The 15206-nt window shown below is 53.1% G+C and overlaps 1 protein-coding gene across 11 annotated transcripts in view; it reads right to left on the minus strand.

Annotated features, from left to right (window-relative positions):
• Positions 1-15206, minus strand: part of ARHGAP27 (Rho GTPase activating protein 27) — a 32687-nt gene that overhangs the window by 8080 nt on the left and 9401 nt on the right. For 8 of the 11 annotated variants that reach the window (XR_003791966.1, XM_029212056.1, XM_029212060.1 and 5 more), the window contains 4 exons: positions 1022-1429; positions 643-825; positions 344-424; positions 186-269 (listed from right to left, as the gene is read on the minus strand). Coding sequence is in view for 10 of the 11 variants with exons in the window: in XM_029212056.1 (XP_029067889.1) it covers positions 186-269; positions 344-424; positions 643-825; positions 1022-1429 (756 nt within the window). In the remaining variant the exon portion in view is untranslated. Of the gene's footprint in view, positions 1-185; positions 270-343; positions 425-642; positions 826-1021; positions 1430-3966; positions 5454-5835; positions 6312-14513; positions 15190-15206 lie in introns of those variants that run through there. The other 3 variants (XM_029212065.1, XM_029212061.1, XM_029212063.1) reach the window with 3 other exon arrangements.

Below are 15206 nucleotides of genomic sequence, written 5' to 3' on the forward strand. Positions count from 1 at the left end.
AGCTCTGAGCCTCGCCCAGCTCTGAGCCTGGGATGACCCAGAACCCAGGTTCATTCAGCCCAGGCTAGTGCTCGGGGCTATGGTGGAGACGTGCCTCCAGACCCAATCCCAGCCTCCAGAGCCTCCAGAAACACCCCAGTTTTTCTGCGGGGGTCCTGCCTGGTCCTACATGCCCCCTCCCTCACCTTCTCCTCAGGTGGGCTGGCCTGGGCCGGGGTCTCACTGTCCTGGCTGGATTTGCGGATGCTTCGAGGGGCAGGGACAGGGACCTGGGGAGAAAGACACTGTGGTATATAACCGACCCCCTCCTCTCCCCGGCACTCTCCCTTCCCCACTTGGTTACCTGGGGCAGCTCCCACTGAACGGAGGCGTCATCTGGATTGTAGAAGTAAGGCTTCCCGTGTTGGTCCTCCAACCTCATCCACTGTGGGGAGAGGGACGGTCAGGGACCTAGCTCTCCTCATGATGGGGGAGCAAAAGGTTCCCTCCAACCAGAGCCCAACATAGCCCCAAAGAGTTTACACGGGCAGGTGTGGGTGATTCGGTCTTGGGCTGACTTGGAGCCCGCGCGGGAACTTCAGTTTACAGTGTTAAGGGGAGCGACCCCGCGGCTGTCTGGGACCATCTGCCCACTGCCCCTACCTGTTCTTGGGTGTAGTTGTTAGTGTACAGCGTCTGCCCATCCTGGCTCACGTGGCAAGACCAGCCTGGGGGTGTGACCAAGGGAGAGGCGGGGCCGGGCTCACCGAAGGAGCCCACGGGGGAATAGTCTTCCTCTGGGTAACTGGTCAGCAACTCGGGGTAGTCCGTCTCAGGGGTGGGGGGCTGCAGGGAGCAGAAGAGTCAGAGGCTCTGAGAGCCAGCAGTGACCTCAGGGGCCCGGCCCTTTCGGTCCAGGCCACGCCCCCTCACCCTAGTTCCCCCGAGCTGTGGGAGACAGAGGCGGGGTCAAAGTCTCTCAGAGATAGCCCCGCCCACCCTGGCCAGGCCCCGCCCTTTCAGACGAGGCCCCGCCCCTCACCCTCTGGTCCCTGGGGCTGCCGGGGCTCAGGCCAGGCTGCATCTCCTGCTCGTCCTCCGGCTGGACCTCGGACTCGTCCTCCCAGGCCGTCTCGCCCGTCAGCGGGTTGTAGAAGAACACCCTGCGGCTCTCCTCATCCCAGTACTGGCCCCACTCGGTCTCGAGGCTCTCGTGGCTGCCCACCGAAGCCGGAGACGTGGCCGGGCTGGCGGCGCCCTCGGCAGCCTCGAAGGGCGACTCCCAGGTGGTCACGCCCGTGTCCGGGTTGTAGTAGTAGGGGCGCCCGGTGCCCGCGTCCGTGTGCGTCTCCCACACCGAGCCGGTGCAGTGGGCTGCGGTGGCGCCAGGCGACGTGGCCCGAGGCTGCCTCTCTACGTTCGCGTACACGGGCTCTGGGAGGTCATCCACCTGCGGCGGGAGGAAGGAGACGTGACCTTCAGGGCAGCCCCGCGGTCACATCGTCCCCACTCGGGCACTCGCCACTTGGGCGACTGTCAGCAAGTCACAGCACCTCTCTGCCTCGGTTCCCCCAGCTGCAAAATGTCTGCCCTCCCCACTCCGGAAATTGTAGTGAAGAGAGAATGAGGAAATGTTCTTGAAAAGTGCCTTGTAAAGTATGAAGTGCCCCAGATGCATGGGACAATTAGATTAATTATTTATTAACAGTAGTAAAATATCGATAACGAAGTTCTCCAGCCGCACACTCACAGGTGTGAATCAAAGTTTGCGCAGGAACAGAGAAATGGCCTGGGCCCAGTTCTTTCTCGCCCCAGGCCCCAGGACACTTGGGGGCGGGGCCTTGCTCCATTCTACAGCCCCCACAAAGAACCCCCAGCCCTCCTTCCTCCTCTGCCAAGAAAGCTCTGAACTGGAACCAGTACTGCCTCCAGTTCCAGATTTGGAGCTGGTACTTCCCCAATACAGGGTTTGCAGGCCTCAGAATCAATCGCAGACAAGAGAAAGAGAAAGAACCAGATGGGAAGGAGGAAGGAGGGCAAAGAAAAGGTGAGCCCCATGTCCCCCTCCAAAGTAAAGTGAGGTGGGCTGGAGGGTCCAGTTACACAGAATATAAGCCTGGTCATGCTTAACACCCTCACGGCTCCCTGCTACCTGCTGGGCAAACTCTAAGCCCTTACCAGGGCCCCAGAGGCCTTCCGTCACCTGCCTGTCTTCCCCCCTATTTCCTGCCACTCCTGGCCCTTGCCTTGAACTTTAAGCTCCAGTAGCACCGGCTTGCTGGAGGCCCCCAGCCTCTCTGCTGTGTCTGCTACAGGCCTCTGCTCTCTCACAACCTGCCCCTCCTGGCTGACTCCTATTCCTTCTTTAGGACTCAGCTCAGGTGTCAGGTTCCAGATCTCTCCCGAGATTTCTCCTGTGTGCCCACCACCCCCAGCCTAGCACCCACCAGAAAGATAATGACACTATCAAACCCCAGGCAGCAGAAGAGCACGAGGAGATTAATACTGTTTTCTAAGAATGCATAATTCTTAGAAATTTTCCCATACAAGGGAAAAGCAGATTTCAAAAATGTAAACTCAGCACAATTCCAATTTTGTGTTTTTAGAAACTCTCCAAAATGCTAACAGAGGTCATCTCTGGGTAGGGTAATTATAGGACTTGGATTTGGTCTTGTTTAGTTTTTTTCTTTTCTGCAGCAACAAAATTTTGTGCAATAAATCTTTTTTAAAAAATCATAGAGGGACTTCCCTGGTGGTGCAGTTGTTAAAATCCGCCTGCCAATGCCGGGGACACGGGTTCGAGCCCTGGTCCGGGAAGATCCCACATGCCGTGGAGCAACTAAGCCCATGAGCCACAACTACTGAGCCTGTGCTCTAGAGCCTGCGAGCCCCAACTACTGAGCCCACGTGACACAACTACTGAAGCCCGCGTGCTCTGGGGCCTGCATGCTGCAACTGCTGAAGCTTGTGTGCCTAGAGCCCGTGCTCTGCAGCAAGAGAAGCCACCGCAATGAGAAGCCCGCGCGCAGCAACGAAGACCCAACGCAGCCAAAAATAAATAAATTAATTTTTTAAAAATCATAGAGGTTCCTCTGTTGCTGTAACACCTTCACTAAGCTATAAACCAGGGGTCCCCAATACCCTGGCCATGGACCGGTAGTGGTCCCCAGCCTGTTAGGACCTGGGCCGCACAGCCCAAGGTGAGTGGCAGGCGAGCAAGTGAAGCTTCATCTGCTGTGCCCCACCACTCCCCATGGCTGGCATTACAGCCCGAACCACCACCCCCCCCGCCCCGGTCTTCCATGAAACCGGTCCCTGGTGCCAAAAAGTTTGGGGACTGCTGCTATAAACTACTCGAGAGGGGAAGCACCTCCCGCTCAAGGCAGCCTCTCACTGGGCCTTGGGCAGGCGCCTACAAAAACATTCACTTGGCCAGCAAAGATCTGCCTGCTCTGTGCCAGGCACTGTTCTAGGCACTGGGAATGCAGCCGTGGACAAATGGACACAAATCTGCCCTGGCGGAGCTGACACTCTAGTGCATATGTGTGTAAATGGTGGTAGGGTGAGGAGGGCACCAAGCAGGGTGATAGGGAAATGCACCGCACCTCAGTGATGACTGCTGCTAACAAGAAAACAAAAATAGAAGGGGGTGTTGCTATTTGAGACAGTGTGATGGGCCCCAGGCACGGAGGGGGCAGGAAGACCTGCGTACACCGGTCCACTCCTCTCCCTCGCTCCACAAGCTCCTGTGTGGCCGAAATGGGACCTCCGCACCACTTCTCTCTCTGTCCACAACAGCCCTCCTGTGGCATCCTGTATTCCAACCACACTGGCCTGCTGACCCTCCCCCAAGCACAAAAGGCATCTTCTTACCCCCATGTCTTTGCTCCAGATGTTCCTGCAGCCTGGAAACCCACCACCCTCCCTCCCCATTCCCTGCTGCTCCAAATCCCGCTCCTCCGCTGGTGCTCAGCTCACAAGCCTCACCTGGGGGAGGCTTTCTCCCTCCGATGAGAAGTCTAACCCGTTGGCACTCTGCTTGTCGCTCTGTTGGGGCCCGATGGCATTCTGCCTTGGTGGTCCGTTCATTGTCCACCCATCTGCCTAACTTCTCTGCCCCCAAAAGGCAAGAGTGTCTTGAGATCAAGACCCAGGATGATGTAACTGACCATAGTCGACCCCCAGGAGATGGTCCAATGCCCTGAGCCACACAGCCGATCCATCAAAAACACTTACTGAGTGGTCCAGTGGTTAAGACTCCGCGCTCCCAACGCAGGGGGCCCAGGTTCGATCCCTGGTCAGGGAACTAGATGCCACAACTAAGAGCCCGCATGACGCAACTAAGGATTCCGAATGCCGCTACAAAAAGGTCCCAAGTGCCACAGCAAAGATGTCACGTGCCACAAATAAGACCCGGCACAGCCAAGTAAATAGATAAATATTAAAAAAAAAAATGCTTTATAACAAACAAACAAACAAAAACAATTACTGCATGAGTACGCAAGTCAATTCCATGCCAAACTTCAGTAACAAACAAAAACCAAACACACCTGATATTACAGGAGAGACTGGGGTTAACTTTGAGCAAGAACTTCCTGAAAATGAGAGTTCAGGCACAGGAACCAGGGAAATCCTTGGGAGAACAGGATATGGGCAGTGGGTGGAGGAAAGTGGATGACCGGACACACCTCCTACCCACCCCAGCTGGACCCCAGCGGCCTTGCTCATCCCGGGGACAGGGGCTGGAAGGGTGCCAAGGAAGGAGACAGGCTCTTGGGAGTGGGGAATTCCACGTGGCCAGGCTGCTGGCCCTGGCTCTGAGTCCACGGGGAGCCCCAGGCTGGTCCGGCTGATCGGGACCTTGTACAAGGAACACGCCCAGCCGGTATAGAGGAGATTTGGGAGGTAGAAGTTGAGGCCCCCCACGTGACTGTCACCAGGAAGAGAAGACACAGAATTACACTGGGGAGCTCCAGACTGCAAATCAGAGGCCAAACGGGGGCAGGGCAACGCCCCTTGGGGGGAAGCACAGTCTAAGGATTGGAGCTGCCCCAGAGACACAGGCAGCTTTGGAAGGTTGTGAGGGGCCTTCGTCTGAGGTGGGCAAGCAGAGTCGAACCCCTGCTAGGGATGCTGCAGCGCTGTGGAAAGAGCTGGACTGAAGTAGCCCCGAGGCCCTTTCAGACTCTAGAACTCTCTGTAGAGCCCCTGCAGTGCTGAGATAGAGGTACTTTCCTCTCCTGGCAGAGCCTCAGACAGGCTCAGACTGGCTCCTGGAAGCCAGGTGGTGAAGCCAGGCCCTCCAGGCCCTCAGGCCTTCAAGGAGGAGCTCTCCCGGGTTAGAGCAGGGCTGCCGCCCCTCCCCCAACTCCTGGAGGCCGAGACTAGATGCAGACACAGCCCGTCAACAGGGGTCTGACTAGGGCACCAGGGGCTCTTGGGCCCCAGATCCCAGTCATGTTAGAGACACAGGGGACACTGAGTGGGAAAGAGAAAGTGGTCTCCCACCTCAGTCCGGAGAACAGAGCCAAGAGGGGCCCGGCTGCCCCCGTGCCCCTCTCAAATCCAGTCCCCTCCCCTTGCCCACAGGCAGGTGACAGGCCTTGCCTCTCCCCTCCCCGCCCCCCAGCCCCGAAGCAGGTCACCACCTCTCAGCATCCCTATGCCACCCCTCTCAGACAGGCGGGGCCTCAGAGAAGGAAAGAGGAAAGAAGGGAGGAGTCCCACCTTGGTGAGGCTCCCTCAGCTCCTAGTGGGGCCAGAGAATGGAGGCCCACTAGCAGCCCCTGACCCCATAGACCCCTCTGCCATCCCCATCAGAGGCTGAGCTCTCCCCCCAATGCCAGGGTCCCCTACCTGTCCCCGCAGGCCCCGACTCTGCCTCCTGGTCAGTTTGGCAATGATGTCCACCATCCTGTGCCCCTGAGCTGCTGGGATGGAGCCCTGGGAAGGCTTTGGGGGTGGAGCTAAGGGGCACAAGCCCAGGGCTGGTACAGGGCAACAGGGAAACAAGAAGTTGTCTTGCGATGGCGGTAGGCTGAGCCTCCAGCCCATTTCCTGTCAGGGCTGCGGAAATGCTGCCTGAGAAGGAGGCCGCCTGAGACAGGGTGGGGTGGAGTCAGGTAGGGGTACCTCGGGGCAGGGGTATTTTATGTCCAGGGAAACCACTGACCACCCCGCTCAGTGCTCTGATTACCAGGGAGTTCTGAAACCCAGGCCCAGACACAGACGCGGAGCAGGCTGCACAGAGGACGGCACTGGGCCCATGGTGGGGGGGAGGGGTGGGCTGCACATATGGGGGCCGGCAGAGGGGGCAGCTGGGTGCTGGGGCCTGGGCTGGTGTAGACAGGACAACGAGTGGCCGTCAACTCCTCCAAGGCCCAGGGAGGATGTGATGGAGAAGAGGAAGCTTGTGTCTGTGTGGGGATGTCTCAAAGAGGAAGGGGCCTGGGCAGACGTGGTATCAGAGGGAGCTGGTGTCTGGATCCCTCCAGCCACGCGGAGGACAGGCGGGATTCTGGCCACACCACCATCTACCCGCCTGACCGCCTGGGTCCGCCTCCTCCAGCCTTGGTCACCAAGACGCATGCGTGCACCCTCACCTGCATGCCCACACACACGAGCAGGTACACCCGGGCCCCTCCCCCGCCCTCCATGGACCCAGAGACCAGCCCCCCACCCCACCCTACCCTAAGAGCTTTCTTCTGGCCTCTCCTCTCTTCACCCCCTCACCAGGTGGGTGCTCACAGAGGACACAGCAGGTCCTGGATGAGAAGCTGCGGCCTCTCCTCCGAGACTTTGGGGTCCATCTTGTCTTTATTAATCCCCTCAGAGGTGCTTCCTCCACAGCCCCAAGTGCCCACCACCCGGCAGCCCGCGGGCTCGCCCGCAGTGGCTGAACAGGACGCTGTGACCCTCACCCTCCCACCTGCATCCCAGGGCCCTCATCTCCCATTTCAGCAATCCCTCACCCCACAGCCCTGGCTCTCCTTCCTTCCCGGCCCACATCCCCCAGGCTCTCCTCCCCTGCACCCACTGTGGGCTCAGGACAGGGACACCCAAGTCGAGCCAGGCATGGTGTAGATCTGGGGTGTGGAACACTTGGGGAGACCCTATTCAGAGCAAGTCTGAGGCCTATGCCCTACTCTGTCGTCAGGGCTCTAGTATCACTTCACTACCATCCCCTGGGCCCCAACTCAGAAGACATCAGCCCAGGGGCAAGACTAATCCCCCAGAGAAGCCTGGAGTCCTCACTTGTCACATATATGGCACATCACCTTGCCCCTACCCTGAGGGCCAGGGAACACACACACACACACACACACACACACACACAGAGCCACCAAGAGAGAAGAAGCCAAGCCCCAGAGAAGGGAAGAAGCTCTGCAAATCCCAGAGCAGCTGAGCCACCAGGGAGGAGCTGGGATGGGGAGGGAAGACAGGAGGACAGGCGCGGGAACCTAGGCCCTCAGCACTGCCCCGCAGGAGGAATTGGGGAGCAGGGTCTCCCTGTGGCAGGGACCAGGAGTGACAGTGGGGGGATGGCTGGGACCACAGAAAAGGCAGCCAGCACCCCGGCCACAGCTCCTCCCCTCTAAGAGGCCTGGCTCCCACGCCTGGGGTCTCCCTCTGGGCTCTGGCTCCACACTTCAGGGACCGAGCAAAACCCACGCAGCTCTGGCCTGTCCTGATCACCGAGGCTGGCTCCTCAGGCCTCCTGCCTGGGCTTCCCCTCCCCCGGGGAGAGGAGGTGTTGACCACAGCGGCTCCCCAGCAGGGTCCTCCTCTCTCACCACACCCTCACGCCTGGAGAGGCACGTGCGGGGGGAAGGGGACACAACAAGCCAGCTGCATATCGCCCATCTCTCCAAAACTCTCACAGAAGTATCGGGCCAGGAGCAGGTGCAACCAGAAAATCCTATCAGCTGTCTGGGACCAGAGGCAAAAGAAATGCCCACAGACCAGCGACTGAGTCTAGGGGCTGGCTAAGGGGGGCCGGGGCAGGGCGGACAGGAACTCCTCGGCTGCCTCTGAGCCTGCTCTGTGCCACCCGGGCTGGGGTGGAGGGGGAAATGAGTCGTGATCTTTGTCCCCAGGGCCTTAGCCGTGTACAGAACCGCCCCTGTTCTGGCGTCTGTCCCTCCTCTGAGCACACCTTCTCCAGCACAGAGTCCAGGCCTCACTCTGTATCCACCCCTACCACCGTGCAGTGGGGAGCCATGCCTGGCCCCGCCCCCTGAGAGGCACTTAGTGTGAGATTCCAAACACAAGGACCTGGGGTGAGGTTCTTCTCCTGGGTTTGGGGCAGAAGCTCCATTCAATTAAAGGGAAAAAAGAATGGAGCCAGAGTCCAGAGACCTAGCTTCTTGTGTAGACTCTGTCTTAGTATCTCTCTGGGCAACCCCTGGAATCTCTGGACCTCAGTTTCTTTATCCATAGAATGGGCTGTCATTCTCTCCCCTGCTCAAAGGGTTGGCTGGTACAAAAGAGCCAAGCAGGAACCTGAGTTCCCACACCCACATGGGGACATGGGGAAGAAAGCAGGGTTGCACTTCTGCTTTTCTGGTTTTGGGTTTCAGTTGGGTGCCCTTGGTTCTGGACTCTGTTCCCAGACTCTTGGTGCCCATCTCCCGGGTGCTTGGTGTCTCATCTCTGCTTCTCACCCTACTGTGCTAGGAAAGCTCAACCATCTTTATTAGCTTAAAAACTTGCAACTGTATCTCCAGGTTACTTGGCGGGGTGAGGCCTGGGGTGGAGCCCCTTCGCCACTTACCACCCCCTGTGCTCTGAGGAAGGCTGGCAGACACCCAGGAGGTCTCCTGCTGCTGGGCCAGGAGGAATCAGAAATGGTGTGTCAAGGACCCCGCTGGGCAGCAAATGCTGTGATTATGAGCCAGCCTCAGGAGGTGGGAAAATGTGACCGGGTGGTCATCTTCTGCCACCCCCTCAAGCGAATCTGTCCCTGCGCTCACCTTTCCTTCTCCCTGCCCTGATGGGGGTGCAGGGTCCTCCTGTCCAAGCCGACCTCCCCAACGGGCCCGGGAACCCGACTGACTCTCATTTGCTCAGAAGCTGCCTCACCTCTAATCTCCAGCCCCTTCTCCAGCCTTTGTCCCTTTGGCATTTCAACAAACTCAAGGTCTCTCCATCTTGGAAAGAAAAAAAGTGTGTCCCTGGACCCAGCCCTCCCCTCCTCCTTTTCAGAGCCAACTTCCTGAAGGAGTGCGTTCACCCACCATCTCGCCCAGATACCCAGCCCCCTGCTCGGGTCTCCCACAACCTCCTCAATGACTAATTTGGTCCTGGTCTGTCCTGACTCCTCTCTGGTCCTTAGTCCTTATAATTCTCCCCCTCCTGGACTGCCCCAGGCCGTGGCCTCTTGGTCTGTCTCCTTCCTCTGTCCACCTCCTGGGTGCTTGGTGTCTCATCTCTGCTTCTCACTCTACTGTCCTGGGAAAGCTCGACCAGTTTTACTAGTTAACAACTTGCAACTGTATCTCCAGGTTGAGAAATCCAACTGCACCCCTCCCCCCGCCCCAGGATGGCCTTGGTACACTGAAAAGATGCACAAACCGAGTTCATCTTCATTCTCCTCCCCATCTCAGCATCACCTCTGTTGCTCAAGCAGTAACCTAGAATCATCCTTGATTCCTTGTATCACCTGCCTCGGAGCCCTGGCGATCCAGCCTGTGGAAACCTTTCAGAATTACCAGTCCCCAGGTAACACCAGGGTTAGAGGAGCATGGGAACATCACCACAAGGAAGCCAACATTCAGATCTAAAACAGACATTCTACAGGACAACTGGTCTGGTATCTTTAACAAGTCCGTGTCGGGGCAGAAGGAAAGGAAGGGGGTTGTCAAGGGAGATTTAAGAGACAACCAAATGCAGTGAATGCATAGGATTGGATCCTGGTTTGAACCGGCTGTGAGAGACTTGTCTTAGGATAATGGGGGAATTTGACTATGGCTTGGATCTTAGAGGATATTAAAGCATTAATGTTAATTTTGTTAGATATAATAATGGTATCATGGTGATAGAGAAAAAGATCATTTTTGATCATTTTTAAGAGGTGCATGCTGAAGCTTTCAAGGGTGAAATATAATGAACTCTGGCATTTGTAACTTTTATAATTTTATTCTTGGCAAAAAAGATAGAACATGGAAAACAGTAACTGTTGAATCTAGCTAATAAGTATAATTATATTCACTTCAGTATTCTTTTTTGTATGTTTGAAAAATTTCATAATAGAAAGAAAAAAACCCTCAAACTTTTTTTTTTTCTATTCTTCATCCTCAGTGTTACTACTTCAGAAGGTATTCGTTATTTCTTATCTGCAAACAGACCAGCCCTTCCAGCTCTCCCCTATTCCCAATCTGTCATAGACAAAGGAATTTCTCTCCCTTTAAGATACAGTTCTGGGGCCAGGGACTCTGAAATATAGCAGCTTAAACATGCCCTGCTTCTCTTCTTCTCCCAGCTGCTACCCTCTACTGCCCAAATTAAGTGGGAGCTGGTGCAGGTGAGTGGGCAGGACCTGGCTGGCACAGGTGAGAGGTCCTGAGACAGAGGCTGGGACCCGGGAGACCCTGTTGTAGACTGCCCCTGCCACGGGACTTCACCTAGGGTGAAGGCAGGGGGAGCCTTGTCCAGACCCCTTGCCCCCAGGAGCTGATGGGGAGCCAAGCAGGTGGGCTAAACACCCTCTGTCCTTAAGGCTGGGCCTGCCGAGGAGGCAGGGAGAATTCACACTGGCAGAGACCACCGCTGCTCTAGAGACCCCCCACCAAGCTCGCCCCCAGCCCTGATGAGCAAAGACTCATAATAAACTCCACTCCTCTGATGGCCCAGGGGCTGGAGAGAGGTGGAACAAACAGAGCCACCAAACTGGCCACTGCTATCAGACCCCAGTACGACTGGGACGCAGGACACGCTAAAGACGCCATCACAAATCATGGCAGGAAGAAGAACTTGTCAGTAAAGGGGGATGGGACAACTGGATGACCATCTGGAAAGAAAAGGTAATTAAAGGTGAGTCGACATCTCACTCTGTCCACTCAGGCATACCCCGAAAGGATCAAAGATTCAGATGTTAAAAGTGAAGCCACAGGGCTTCCCTGGTGGTGCAGTGGTTGAGAGTCTGCCTGCCGATGCAGGGGACGCGGGTTCGTGCCCCGGTCCGGGAAGATCCCACACGCCGCGGAGCGGCTGTGCCCGTGAACCATGGCCGCTGAGCCTGCGCGTCCGGTGCATGTGCTCCGCAACGGGAGAGGCCACAACAGTGAGAGGCCCGCGTACCGCAAAAAAAAAAGTGAAGCCATAACAACAATACTCAGAGAGGAAAATATAAGCAAAATTCTCTTTAAAAAAAAGCCTTTGTGGGACTTCCCTGGAGGTCCAGTGGTTAAGACTCTGCACTTCCAATGCAGGGGGTGCGGGTTCGATCCCTGTTGGGGAACTAAGATCCCACATGCCGCGTAGTGCAGCCAAAGGGTGGGGGGAAGCCTTAGTAACAAAGACTCTAAATATAAATGCCATAAAATAAGTGAGTTATACATTTGACTACATAAATGTATTTTAGGAAAACTTGTGTGGCCAAAAATTATCGTTAGCAAAGTCAAAAGACAAACTTTGACAAGGGATTACAACTCATGTAATAGACAAAGGGTGATTTTCCCTACAGAAAGACCTCCTGGAAATCAACAAAGAAAAAGACCAATAATTCAACAGATAAATGGGCAAAGGATAGGAACAGGCCATTCACAGAGAAAGAGAAGCAAACAGTCCTCAAATATGTAAAAAGATGCTCATTCTCACTGGAAAGAGGATGCAAATTCAAGCTACCTTAAGATAATACATTTTCCTGTCAGATTGGCAGAAACCAAAATTTTGATGACACTCAGTCGGCAAGGCTGTGGAGAAATAGTCGTGCTCATTTGCATTGGTGGGAGAGCAAATTGGTATAAGCCCCACCCACAGCAATTTGGCAACATCTAACAAATACCTACTGTTTACCCTTCAACCCAGCAACTGTTCTTCTGGGACTTATCCTCGATTTACCTGTACAGGTGTAAAAGATTATTTATTATAGTGTTGTTTGTAATAGCAAAAGATAGGACACAATCCAAGTGTCCATCAACAGTGGACTGGTTAAATGAATTATGATACATCCCTACAATGGGAAAACATGTAGCTATAAGGAAGGATACTTTCTGTGTACAATCTCCAAGATACACTGTTAAATCAAAAGGGCAAAAAATAACAAGATGTAGGACCCTGTGTCCTACATACTATCTTTGTGTAAGAGAGACAGAAAACAATCAATTATATATTGATACCAGTTTGTGTTTGTATAAAGAAACTCTGGAAGAATAGAAAAAGAATTAATAAAAGTGGTGACTTTTGAGCCAATGGAGAACAGGGCATGGAAGCAACGGTGTGAGAATTATTGCTATATACTTTTCTTTTTTTTTTTTGCGGTACGCGGGCCTCTCACTGCTGTGGCCTCTCCCATTGCGGAGCACATGCACCAGACGCGCAGGCTCAGCGGCCATGGCTCACAGGCCCAGCCGCTCCGCAGCATGTGGGATCTTCCCAGACCAGGACACAAACCCATGTCCCCTGCATCGGCAGGCGGACTCTCAACCACTGCGCCACCAGGGAAGCCCTGCTATATACTTTTTAATATTGCTTTGATTTTTTTTAAGCCATGTAAGTATACTACCTGGTTTAAGAAAACAAAAACAAAAAACACCTTGAGGCTATTCGAAAGATAGAGGGCTGGAAAATATAATTACAACATGAACAAAAAATAAAAACTCTTAAGGAGATTCAAGTAAGGCACAAAAGAAGGAAAAAAAGGACTATTTTAGAACTTAAAATATATTGTTGTACTACTAATTGAAGGAGAAGAGAGTCACTCTTGAGATTCAAATGTGTGGCCTGGGAGACCAAGCAGAAAAATACCTCAAACCTCAGAGCAAAAGCACATAGAGATGGAAGTAAAGAGGGAAAAGATAAGAAACTGGTGGGATCCAGCCAGGAGAGCTAACATGCAAAGGAAAGAAAAAGTAAAAGAAACAATAATCATGTAACAAAAAGATTTCCCTAAGCTGGAAAAAGACCCAAGTCTACATACTGACGGTGCTCTGAGAGCTCCAGATGGGTTGCTGAGAAAAAGAGTCCTCATCACACACACTGGATTAGGAACCCCAGGGAAAAGCAGGAGCCACTAATGACGAGCAAAGTGCAGCAGGACAACAGATTAACAGGGAGAGAAAAAGGGAATCAAGAGCAACCTGACTGAAGGGGAAAAGAAAACCACAAGGTAAACCAATAAATGTAAAATAAACCATTAGTGGGACTTCCCTGATGGTCCAGTGGTTAAGACTCCACGCTGCCAATGCAGGGGGTCCGGGTTTGATCCCCGGTCAGGGAACTAGATCCTGCATGCCGCAACAACTAAAGACACCACGCGGCAACGAAGATCCCCGCGTGCCGCAACTAAGACCTGGCACAGCCAAATAAATAAATAAATAACAAAATAAAATAAAATAAACCATTAGTAATAAAATCAAGGACAGTGTATCAATTGTTAAATGAAATGTGAACAGATTGAATTATCCCATTAAGAGACAGCTTGGGTTTTAAAAAAACAGTGATATGATATGTACAAGAAATACACTTTAAAAAAAAATGATAATGGTTGAAAATAAAAGGATACTGAGAGACCAGCAAGTGCAAAAAATAAAATAAAATGAAATAAAAAGGAAGCATGGCCATATTAATAACAGAAAGGTGGAATTTCAGGTTTAAGCACTAAGCAGGATAAAAAGGGACATGGCAGAATGATCCAAAGGCACGATTTGTGATGACAGGACGGTCAAAAGCTGTATGCTCCCAATAGCATTATAGTTAAACAGAAAAAGCAACAACTATTAAAAGTACAAGAAGAGGGCTTCCCTGGTGGTGAAGTGGTTAGGAATCCGCCTGCCAATGCAGGGGACACGGGTTCGAGCCCTGGTCCGGGAAGATCCCACGTGCCACGGAGCAACTCAGCCCGTGCGCCACAACTACTGAGCCCGCGAGCCTAGAGCCCGTGCTCCACAACAAGAGAAGCCACCACAATGAGAAACCTGTGCACCGCAGCGAAGAGTAGCCCCCGCTCACCGCAACTAGAGAAAGCCCACGCGCAACAACAAAGACCCAACACAGCCAAAAATAAATAAATTTTTTTTAAAAAGTACAAGAATAAATTTACAGAGAGAATTTGAGTGGGAGATTTAATAAACCTCTATCAGAATCAGAACAAAAGACAAAAAAAGAAGCATACAAAGGAAATGTATCTGAATAATATAATCAATAAACTTGATTTGATACATATGGACCCTTACATCCCTTAAACAGAAAATATATACAGTTTTTGTAGGTCTATGAAAATCTTTGAAAACTTAAAAAGGAATACTTCCCTGGTAAAATATGAAAAGGCCAAAATTAACTAGAGAACCAGTGGAAAACTTGAAAAGACTAATTACCATTGATGAGAAGAAGAAAAAAAAAATCTGTCACTGCAAAAGCACCAGGTCCAGAAGGTTTTGCAGGAGGCTGAACTGTAGAAACCGTTAGGATTCACCTCTGACATCCCCTCCCTGGACAGGAGGATTGTAGATTTCCCTTTCGCCTGAGAGATCCCGGGAGGGGGGCTTCTCGGATGTGCCCCCCACAGCACCGTGCAGTGGCATTCGCCACAAAATACTGTAACTGTCATTTACTTGTCAATCTCTCCCCCTGGACAGTAAGCTACCTGAGGGCAGGGACCACCTCTGATTTTTCATTGTCTCCCAGAGCCTGGTAACATCACCTGCCATTTACTGAATCAAGGAACGTGGAAGTGAAAAAGTACAGCATAATTGTCAGCACGCTGGGATACCTGTAAAACTCCCCAACATGTAAGCCTAGGAAAGCAGAACGCATGGAGAGAGACCCAAACCCTAAATCATTAGATTGAAGTTCCCCCTCCGCCCCTTTATCCAAATATTTGCAATGGGGTTAAACTATGTTTATAGGGAAACAGTAATTTACAAGTTCAGACAAGGCGAGGAGCACTCCAGTGTATAATGAGGAGTGAAGATGGCTGGCAGGGTCTGGAGGCAGGCCTCTTCTGGGCTTCCTCTCTCGGGCCCAAGTGGGCCCAGCCTCCAGGACAGACATGAAGCCTAGACATGGAG

This window comes from Monodon monoceros, unplaced genomic scaffold (genome assembly GCF_005190385.1).
Source record: "Monodon monoceros isolate NGI ecotype Baffin Bay Population unplaced genomic scaffold, NGI_Narwhal_1 Super_Scaffold_9, whole genome shotgun sequence".
Lineage (NCBI taxonomy): Eukaryota > Metazoa > Chordata > Mammalia > Artiodactyla > Monodontidae > Monodon > Monodon monoceros.